General features: G+C 37.9%; 1 protein-coding gene across 1 annotated transcript; it reads right to left on the minus strand.

Moving 5' to 3' along the window:
• Window positions 1-5,851: 5,851 nt before the first annotated feature.
• Window positions 5,852-11,219, minus strand: LOC133367793 (olfactory receptor 14A16-like). Its single transcript, XM_061591897.1, has 2 exons — window positions 11,171-11,219; window positions 5,852-6,795 (listed from the first exon to the last, which is right to left on the minus strand). The coding sequence occupies exons 1-2, from the start codon at window positions 11,217-11,219 to the stop codon at window positions 5,852-5,854; spliced, it is 993 nt and encodes a 330-aa protein (XP_061447881.1).
• Window positions 11,220-12,024: the final 805 nt, after the last annotated feature.

Below are 12,024 nucleotides of genomic sequence, written 5' to 3' on the forward strand. Positions count from 1 at the left end.
AAATGCAGCAAAGATTAAATGAGACATGGACCAAGATCCGCTGTTATCTAGAGTGTGAAGAATGGTCACAAATGGATGATGATGATGATGATTTATACCCTGCCTTTTGGTCAAAGGATTGAGGGGGGAAGCACAGTTTTACAGCCCTACCATCAGCATATGGAATCCTTGAGTATACAGGATGGATGTTTATTACTGGGGTCTCAGATAGTAGTACCACCAAGGAGTTGGTCTGCTGTGCTAAAATTGTTGCAGGAAGCACATCCTGCATTGTATGGATAAAGAGATTAGCAAGTAGTTATGCATGGTGGCCTAGAGTAGACCAGCAGATTGAGACAGTGGTGCGACAGTGTGGGACTTGTCAATCTAACCGCCATGCTCCTCCAAAAGCACCCTTAGATCCATGGGAATGGCCACAATGACCCTGGGCAAGACTTCACATTGATTATGCTGGACCATTCATGGGGGAAATGTTCTTAATAATAACAGATGCATATTCCAAATGGTTTGAAGTTCACATCATGTCATCCACTACTGCTGAAGCAACTGTGGATAAGCTCTGCCTGTCGTTTTCTACTATTAGATTGCCAGAAGTAGTGGTAAGTGATAATGGGTCACAACGTACAGGTGTAATTTTCCAAGAATCTTTGGAGAAAAACCACATCAATCATGTAAGAATTGCTCCACATCACCCATCTTCCAATGCCTAGCAGAAACAACTGTATAGACCTTGAAAAACGGACTAAATAAATGGCATGTGGCAGCTTAGAGACTAAATTAGCCAGATTCCTTTTCCAGTATCGTGTTACATCATATTCCACCACAGGAAAATCACCAGCAGAACTACTAATGGGTAGGAAATTGCATACACATCTGGACATCCTGCACCTTGATGAGGCTATTAAGGTATGTGAGAAGCTGGAAGCACAGAAATTCTACTATGACTTAAAAACAGCATCAAGAACCCCCCAAAAATGTAAATGTACTGCCTTCAAGTCGATTCCAACTTATGGCAACCCTATGAATAGGGTTTTCATGAGGCTGAGAGGCACTGACTGGTCCAAGGTCACCCACTGAGCTTCATGGCTATGTGGGGATTCAAACCCTGGTCTACCACTACACCACACTGGCTCAGTGGGGAATTTAATTTATGCCCTTAATTTTGTAATTGGACCTTGTTGGTTGGCAGGCCGTCTTGTATCACAGACATGATACTCATGGGTGGTGGAATTACCAGATGGGAGGTATATTCAGCGACACCAAAATCAAGTGTGTTTATACCATGGAGAAGAGTTTCCCGCAGAGGGTCCACAGACTGAAGTAGAAGAGCAAATCGATGTGGAACCATTACACTGCCCACTTGATACAGCCAGAGAGATTGATAGGCCCACAATTTCTGCATCAGATCCTAACACTGTTTTAGAAGTGTCTCCTGTTGAGACACCTGCTGAGATAGAATATCCACTGACAGTGGTGGACAAGCCAGGAACATCCACAGTTGCACTACACCATTCAAAAAGAATTCCTAAGCCCAGGGAGAGGCTGAATTTATAAATGCAAGGGATGTTGTTAAGACTAATATATCTGGTGTTTAGTAATAACCAGTAAGCATCTTACTGGTATAGCCTACATATATTATATGTTCATTTCAATGAGTCCGCTATCAGTAGGACTTAGGACAACTCATTTTTTGTAAAAAAAAAAAAAAAAAAAAAAAGCTACTAAAAAGAAAAAGAACTTTAAGTGGAACATCTACAAAATTACCATTATAAAATGTTTGCAAAAATAAATTAAAAAATTGTATTCAGTTCCAAAAGGAATTAACCAAATTGAAAAAGGTGAGGATGGGAGGAAGTTACAAGAATTTATCTCATAAGCTTTAACTATAAATTAAATAATATTTTGAACATCTTTGCCAAACCTGGCTTCAAAACAAGGTAAAACCATAAAATATTTCTATCAACCTGAAACACTTGCTATATTTAAGAAACGGCAGCCCATATGTTGCAATATTTAACTTCCTTATGTGTTTTCTATTTCCCATGACTAGCAACCTCAGCTCAGATTAACTTGATAATTTCATTGGTCTTCACATGAAATGTTCTGCTCACAAACTTTAAGTCAGGACCACATTCCATTCTGGGCAATCTTCCAAGGGCCACATGCCAGTATTGGGTAGAGCCAGAGGCAAAAATTAGAGAGCAATTACTGTAGGTATCACCTTATAGTAGGCTAGTTTCTACACCTTATCCTACACACCGCTCACTATCCTCCATTCAGGTAAGCAAAGGTGTTATCAGAGTTAAAGAACTCATTTGAGCGAGACAAACACACTCAGAGTGCCAAGGAAGGCCAGTGAGGGGTGAGGCCTGGGAAAAGTCCACGGGCCACATAGAGAATCCTGGAGGGCCACATTTGCCCCCCGGATCTCAAATTACCACACCCTAGTTTTAGATCAATGGAATAAGATATTTTCCATAAATAAATAGATAGGCAGATAGACAGATATTTCAGAGTTATTAAGTTAAAAGAATAAAATGATATCAGAATGACCCCAAAATGCTACAGATATGGCTAAAAGGTAGATATCATGGTTGCTGCGCACCCCTATTATATCAATCATTATGCACATTTATCATGAACACTATATTATTTATATTACATATATGCCATACAGTGTGTATGTGATTAAATGTATATGCACAGAACTGCATAAATGCACAAAACTGAATAAAAATATTTTATGCTGCAGAAATATAGTACCACATGGTGCTTAAATAATATACGTAATTTTGTGTATAATTTTGCATATAATTCATCAGGATTTTTAAAATGAAACTGAAAAACATGTGAGCTGTACTTGTGACTGAAGTGGGCACTTGATGCAAGCTGTGATCCAATGTGGGCAAAATTTGACTCGGTCAGAACCACCACATTCTGTGAATAATCCTCTGAATCTATTGACCTGCACTCGTAGATTGGGTATATCGTAGACAAAGAGATGACTACCAAACTGCTGGTTTAAGATCAGATGTAAGGCTATCTTTTGTCTCTACTCATTAACCGTGCTAGCATTCTCTTGGCTTCTGGGAGCAGTCCTGATCTACAGCACACGTTCTAGCTGAGCTTCTCTTATTGTGATTTTGAATAACACCCAAGCATTTTGGATAGATTTGATCCTCTTGACAAAAGGCAGGAAAGAGAGACAAGTTCTGGTGCTGGAAGAAATTTATTATGAGCTCTACGCATTTTGGAACTTGTTCTTCTTCAGGAGCTACAAACATTAAAACAAACTAAAATCAATATAGTGAAGACAACACTGTGGTCTTAAACATAAACAGAATATTTTAGAGACCACACTGCATATGACTCATTTAACAAACATTTAGAAGACATTTAATTAAATGTCATTATATTATATCCTTAAACTTTGACATGATACTGACACCTTAAAAAACTGACTCAAAAGGGACAGAATCTTGTACAAGCCGTGGCAAAACAGCTCTAACATAACACTCTCGACCCCTCCCCAGGAAAACAGAAGGGAATGGCCCTGTACTGATCTGTGAAGATCTGTTTTTCTTCACTTTGTCAGGCAATGCACATTCTCTGAACAGGCCCACACTAAACACAAACTGAACTCAAATGCTGATAGTATCCATAGGGTGTGTATAAATCAGCTCAGCTGTGCAATCACTGTGCTTGCAAATTATAGTGATTCGGCTGATACTTACAGTGACTGACTGACAAGTACAATGGTTACAGAAAGTCAGCCAAGTTTCAAAAAGATCCTTTCATCCTTGCTGAATGGTCATGTTGGCGGGACCTAATGGGAGTTGCAGCTCAATGACATCTGGAGGGTCATGTGTTTCCCATTAGCTGACGTACAAGAGCAAGTGATAAAGGTATATCACTACTATCCCATAGCAGGGAAAGAAGCATCTATTCTGTTACCAGATAGTGGCAATAGCAAAGATATTGTCTTCTCCACTTCTCCCTCATTGTTAATATCAGCAGGCAAGTCTGATAATGGGGATAACTTATTTTCAAACAATGTTTTAATAGAACAAAGAAGATGGTTTGGGGGTTTCTATGCATTTCAGTGTTAAAATCCTTTGCATTGTTACAAATCATAGTACTTAAAAGGTTGTGTTGTTTAAATTTCACTTTTTGTTGTTGTTTGGTTTGGTTTAGGCAGCAGTGTTGCAATATTGGGCAATAGGCAAGACTAATGTTTTAATATCATCTATATCTTATTCCTGAGATCCTCCGTGGCGCAGAGTGTTAAGCGGCAGTAATGCAGCTGAAAGCTCTGCTCACGGCTGGAGTTCGATTCCAACGGAAGAAGTCGAATCTCCGGTAAAAGGGGTCGAGGTCCGCTCAGCCTTCCATCCATCCGTGGTCGGTAAAATGAGTACCCGGCATATGCTGGGGGGTAAAGAAAGGCTGGGGAAGGAACTGGCAATCCCACCCCATATATATGGTCTGCCTAGTAAAGGTCACAAAACATCACCCTAAGAGTCGGAAACAACTCGCACTATAAGTGTGGGGACACCTTTACACCTTTACCTTTTATATCTTATTCCTGATATTTGTATATAACATGAAATGGGATTCAGTGTAATCTCTATATCAGAATAAAGAGATGACAGATGCATGCAAAAATGGATTCAGCACACCCCAGCCCCAAGGGAGTACATTATGTTCACAATCAGACCACATTTACCAAACATCTACTTTTACCCTTATTATAGCCCGCATAGATTCTTTGCATTCCACAATGTTATACTGAAAATACCCCACATGCCATTCTGCTGCTTCCCATAAACACATTTCAAAACAAAACCTTAAAAACATATAGTCCCAAAATAAGAAACATTTGCTTAACAACCCTCTAAGTTTTCATGGTGATACATAAAAGAGTCAGACAGAATTGAGAGTTCAGAGTGTAAAACAAGAGGAAAGAACCCAGACCCCTGTTGGCCATTTTTCTGTCAGAGGTCTCATAACTTATTGAAGTTAATTAAAAATCAGCCATGTTCACAGAGTACCTGTAGTCCTATAACTGTCCTTGCCCCATAGATGGAATTCAGTGCAATCCCTAAATTAGAATATAGAGCTGACAGATCTTGCAATTGATTCAGCACACATTCCCAGCTACACCTCTAGCCCCAAGGGAATACATTATGTTCACAATCAAACTACTTTTACCAAACTGCTACCTTTATCCTTATTATATTTAACATGGATCTGAAGAGATGAAGGATCCAATTGTTTTCTGCAGTTTATTGTGGGACAAAGGAAGCAATGGTATGTATGTTGCATTAACATTGCTAAAATCACAGATGTCGTATGTGGGCCAAGACCATTCATATTTGCTCAATCTGTAGATGCACTTCCTCGAGTCTGTAAATTACACTTGCAAAAGTATATATTATACAAATTTACAATTATGTAAGTATTGTATTCAGAAGGAAAAAAGAGAATGAGTGCTGCCTAATCCACTGAGATTCAACCTGGTTATTATGGCAACACTCAGAGTGTTCCATTTTATGGAAGTAGAGGAAGTAGCAGATAGTAGAATTTTATTTATTTATTTATTATATTTGTATACCACCCCATAGCCGAAGCTCTCTGGGCAGTTTACAGTAACTAAGGAATGCCAACATATTGTAAACAGTTCTTACAATCAAAGCTACAAGAGAAATAGCTTACAATGCAAAGAAAGGTGTATATTAAAAGGTATAGAATATTACAATTATGTTCCAAAATACAATATTCTTATTTTGTTTATCTTAGCTAGCCAAGTAGTTGCAGTGTGCTTTTATTAGATGAATTATTTTCACATGATCTAAGGAATCATGCTATGCAATTTACATTTCTTTGTTATCTTCCGCACAGCCTCTTGAATATCCTTATTCCTGAGACTATAAATGATGGGATTGAGTACTGGTGGCAAAACTGTGTACAAAATAGCAGACAGTAAGTCTACAGTTGGAGAGGAAGGTCCATTAGGCCTCAAATATACAAACATAGCTGTGATGATAAAAAAAGAAAAGACAGTCAAGTGCGGAGTGCAAGTAGAGAAGACTTTATATCTGCCTTGATCTGCTGGGATTTTAAGCACAGCTGAAAAGATGTAGCCATAGGAAATAAAAATGAACACAAAACAAAATGAGCCTGCAAGAAGTCCAACTGAAAAGGTAAAACCATGGCTAAACTGTGTATCAGAGCATGAAATCTTTTGCAACTGAGAAATATCACAGAAAAACTGTCCAATAACGTTGGACCGACAAAAGCTTAGTCTAAATGTGATAGTAGTTTCAAGGACTGCATGAATCACACTGCTTACCCAGGAAGCAGCCGCCATCTGGATACAGGCCTCGGAACTAATCATTACCTTGTACTGCAGAGGATGACAGATTGCTACATAGCGGTCATAAGCCATGACAGTGAGGAGGGCGAGCTCAGCACCAGCAAATGTCAAAACCAAGAAAACCTGAGCAACACATCCAGAAAAAGAAATCAGTTTGTTGCTTGTTAAGGAAATCGCCATGGTTTTGGGGACAATGGTGGAGATGTAGCAAATATCAATCAAAGATAAGTTCACCAAAAAAATGTACATAGGAGTGTGAAGGTGGTAATTCAGGGCCACAGCAGTGATGATGAGAAAATTCCCCATTAAGGCGATCAAGTAAATGGAAAGAAACACCACAAAATGCACAATTTGCACATTATGGTCTTCAGAAAATCCCATCAGAAGGAACTCGGTCACAGTAGTTTGTCTGAAATATTCTATGGACAGAAGGACACACTCATTAATCTAGGACTGCAGTATAGAGGAAGTATTACTGTGTGATTATAGCTTAGTATCATAGGATATTTTGCAGCTCAGGTAAATATTTATTTTTCCCTCAGACTCAACAAAGTATCAACATAAGAATATCAAGTAGAAACAACTGACATATTGAGGAAAGAAAGTTAATATACAAGAAAACATTTTTATGAACATTGTTCAATGGGGTAGCCAACATGGTGCCCTCCATATGTTCTTTGTTAGATCTAGCCTAGCTAGCAACACCAATGGCCAGTCATGAAGGAAGTTATAGTCTCAGCCTCTGGAGGGCAATACATTGGCTATCCCTGTTGTAGAACACCATACAATAAAACATCAATAATTTAGTCCGGGTATCAATCAAGCACTTAGATACTAAATTACTATAACACAGTCTATGTGGGGCTGCCTTTGAAAACGGTTTGGAAATTGCAGTTGGTTCAAAATGCAGCAGCCAGAATGTTAACTGGAGCACGGCGCAGGGACCATATCACCCCTGTGCTTTATCGACTCCATTGGCTCCCAATTTGTTTCCATGCCCAATTCAAAGTGCTGGTTCTGACCTTTAATGCCCTAAACAGCCTTGGACCAATGTACCTGAGGGACCTCTTACGCCCATATGTACCTGGCCGGGATTTAAGATCATCTGCCTCTGGTCTCCTCTGTGTGCCTGGAGTGAAAGATGTTAGACTGACAGGCATGCGGGAGAGAGCTTTTTCAGCTGTAGCCCCCAAGCTTTGGAATACCCTACCCCAAGAAGACCGCTCTGCTCCCTTCCTGATGGTTTTCCAGAGACTTCTGAAAATGATTTTGTTCCAGAGATCCTTTGGGAGGGACTGAAGGTAGAGCTTGACATTGATTTTATGCCTTCTATGTTAATTTTTACCTCAGTAGTCCCTTCAGTACCACTCCCTATATACACATATATGTATCTATGTGTGTATATATATATATATATATATATATATATATATATACATATATATATATATTATTTTATGTATTTTAATTGCATTTTATGTATTTTAATTGCATTTTATGTATTTTAATTCATTTTAATGTTTTTGTGATTTTTATTGTGTACAATTTTATTATGTACATGCTTGATTTTATTGTAAGCCGCCCTGAGTGCCCTATCATAGGGTAGAAGGGTGGGATAGAAATATTTTAAATAAATAAACAAATAAATAGTCCAGGTTGCATTTTTATCTCAGCTAGAGAAAAAAAATGGGTACTTTTTCAATACCCGGTAATTATTGTTTAGACACATGCCATAAAGAAAGGGAAAAATCCACATTCCTGAATGGTACAAATGGGTGAAAATGGTTTTGAATGAAAGTAATTAAAAAGTGCATTTATTACTAAATTCATTTGAAAGGGCTCCATTCAGTTCAATTATTCATCCATTCTTAAACTAAAGCACAACCTTAGTAGACATATAAAACTTCAAAGTTAAGATGTCACCATCAAATTACACTTATCTGGGAAAATAATATTGATAGCTCACAGATATATGAAGACTGAAGCGTACATCTTAAGTGTTAACTGTTGTAATCTAAATGAACCATGTGAAATATTATTGTGAAGTTTCAGTTAGGAAGGAAGTCTGTTCTGTCTTTCCTCAAGGAATAAACAAGCGTTTGATCTACTTCATTTTGTATCTCCATGTGAATTTCTTTTACTGGTTCCTTTTAAGGTGTCTATGGTTTAATGATGGAAAACATCTTGGGGACCCTTTTGGAAGGCCAAAATATGCCTTTACAGGAGAAATGTGGTAATAAATAAATGCATATATCACTTATTCTAGATATTCAAGGTCTTATTTAACAAAAGTCAAAAATCTAATTGTCTATGTGGGTATTGGGTCTCATCCCAAAAAGAATCAGATCTTCTCAAACAACCTAATGAAACATCAAAGCCCCTCAAGAAGGTTTTGAAGTTCCAAAGTATCATTATAAGTCTTTGAGACTTTTCTAAAGGATCCATCTCTAAAGTATTAAATCTGCACATATCTAAATAGCCATTAGTCCCCATTCCCCACCTTATTTTGCAAATGAATTATATTAATTTTGCCTGCTCATTTCATACTCTTCCTTATGCATACTTACCTAGTGGTAAGCCCCATTGAACCCAGAAGGACTTAAAAATAAACTTGCTTACACTTATGTTCTAAAATATATGTAACAGCACAAAGGAACGATGCCCAGTTAGGATCTACATTTAATTAATAGTTTGAGATGTTTCTTTTTCCTTTTTTTAAAAAAAAAACGCATTAATCCTGCTTGATTAATGTAAAACGTAATATTCCTTAACCATGTTGGTATATTTTGTTAAATATGGGGGGGGGAGTTATTATTGTTGTTGTTATTGTTGTTGTTTCATATTAGAAAAAGCAAGTGGATAAAAAACCCTAAAAATGGTAGTGTTCAAGTGTCCAAATTGCTCCTCTGTCACACTGTTGGTTTTCTTTGAGAAATGAAAACTTGAGCTCTTAGATTTACATCTGACTTACTCAGGCTGAGTGTAGACCCATTGGAATCAATGAAACTTCAGTGAGATGTGATTCAGTGGGTGTACTTTAAGCCTGACTAACCTGGGAGTCAATCCTAAGTCTATACTGAATATGATTTATAGAAATGTTCACCTCTGTCTGCTGTTGATCCTCTTGGAAAATATAGGTGTGTGCATGTCTGAGTTTCTCCTTTATCAGCAGGATATTTATGAAGAGGAGAGTGAATCATCTCTGTTCCCAATAGAGTTTCATGAAATTGCATCATAGTTGCACCTTGGTGATATGCAGAGCCTAATTTATCATCCTAATTCATCAAAAGGGTGCCACAGTATCTTTCCTGCAAAGTCATTCCCCTCTGCATTGAGTGCTTTGATCCTTATGCTCAGATAATGTAAGACATGTGCATGATAAGCAACTCACTAATAAGTAAAAGACATAGTGTCTAGATGAATCTGATTCTAAGGACTAGCTCAATGGCAGATTGATATGTATGCACTGTGTGCAGAGTGACTGAGGAGCCCTAAGTTATTAATATACATATTTTGACTGAGAGGGTACCTTTGAAACATGACAATAAACCATGCATTGCCATTGTTAAATTCTAGTATTTTTTTTCTTGAATTGTTTCCTGTCTTCATTTATCCTACTCCCTGATTAAAGTCAGTGAAAGCTGGTCCATTAGGGCAACCCAGACTTAGTCCTACCAAGTGAAATATTAAGCATATTCCCCATCCCTACCCTGCTAATTGTCCTTCTCAGTAAGCAAATTGACAAGGGACTTGTCTTTACACCTTTGGAAACAAAACAGCCCACCAGAAGATAACCCATATTATTAACTAACTCATTTTTATGCATTTAGCTGCATCATGTTTTTTGACATAGTTACATTTAGAGATGTGAAGGCCTGGAAAACAACCGGAAAAATTAAGAAAAAATGTGTTTTTTTCCTGTTTTTTTTTTTCAAAGCTGGTTTTGTGTTTTTTTCTCAAAAAATGGAAATTTTGAAAAAAAGAAGAAAATGGATTATGGAATATTTTATTTTAGCATGATGAATAAAATGTTTCATTGAATCTTGGTCCCCCCCTTTTTCTCCGTTTTTTTTATGGGTATAGGTACTTTATGTCTGCTTGACACTGTGGAGGACTAGTGGAGATATAAATAATTTTCTTTGTTATTAATGTTGATGGTTTCTTCTGTTTTTTTTTTTAATTGCCTGCTCCTCATAAACTGGCAAAACAAAGGAGATTGCTTACAGTTCAGGAGCTTATAGTTCCATTTGTTTGTTTGTTTTTTAAAAATAAAATTTAAATTCAATTTGTAATAATTGTTTGAATAAAATGTACTTTTAATATATAAAATGTGATAATTTTATGCCAAACCAACTTGTACATTTTATGTTCCTGAAGTAACAAAGTGACTTTCAATCTGTAAAAAGTGCTGATACTGCATTTTTTCAATTATTCAAAAAAAACCAGAATTTTTTTTCCTGATGGCTTCACAATTTCCAGAAATTTTACATCTCAAGTTACATTTATTAATGTGAAAAAATAGTCCCCCACCAAAAACAAGGGCTTTGTATAGGGCCTTATAGGACATAAATTCACCACTGAAGTAAGTCAACTTCAAAAATGTATAGATTTAAAGGATTTGTATCTCACTTCTCAGCCAAGATTGGTTCCCAAAGCAGCTTACAATCACACACACACACACACACATTTGGGGCACTATTCTGCTTCTGGGCTACTATTCTCATCATCATCATAATTGACTCTAAGAGCTGGTTCACACAGCCGTTTAATCTGAGATCAAGGCTCCCTGCATACCTGTTAAACTTGCAGCAATCACATGACGTAGGAAGCCAAGGGGAGGCATCCCGCTGCTTTCCCCTTTTAATCTGAAACAAAGAAACCAGCAGAAAATCCAAAAAGAGAAGGAAAAACCGTGTCAGCTTCTCTCTCCTCCTGCGGTGTAGTTGCTTCCTTTCCTCCGATGTTTGACACAAACATATATACCAGCACAGAACACCAGGGGGCAACATCTTGTTAGGACACAGCACAAATTTGACTGCTGAGCAGTTTAGTAAAACTAGCCAATATCATACATATTTATTTGGTAGTAAAGCCCAAGGAACCAATGCCCCTTACTCCCAAATAACCAAGCACAAGTCTTTTGTTTGGGCGCCTGTGTGAGCAGCGATTCTGGCTGACAGAAAAGAGAAGCACATTAGGACTCTCCTACAGGGAACAAGCCTAACTATTAATATATCTGCACAGCAGGTGGATCTATTAGGGCGGGGGGGGGACAGAATAAAGTACAATTGTTAGTTTGGTGGAAAAGCTACAAAGGCTCTGTACCAAACCCCCCTTTTAAAAGAGGAGTGCTCACAACTGCTAACAAAATCTTCCATTCACTGACTGAAGCTGCCGTGCTGGCCATTTCACTGAACCCCCGCCCAGAAAAAGTCACATATTGCTTTCATTCCACAGCCCACTGAGCAGGCAATTGCCTCAAACCAATCCCACGGTCCCAAGGGCATCATTGGTAAATCTAGTCAGGAAGAGCGTTAGCATTCCCTGCCAACTGCAGTCCCTGCTGTAGTTGTTAGGACTCATTGAACTTGGGAGAGAGTTCTGAGTAAACACATTTAGGATTGCACTGTTAGTGGATGTGAGGGCCG

The sequence above is a fragment of the Rhineura floridana genome, chromosome 11 (assembly GCF_030035675.1).
Source record: "Rhineura floridana isolate rRhiFlo1 chromosome 11, rRhiFlo1.hap2, whole genome shotgun sequence".
Taxonomy (NCBI): domain Eukaryota; kingdom Metazoa; phylum Chordata; class Lepidosauria; order Squamata; family Rhineuridae; genus Rhineura; species Rhineura floridana.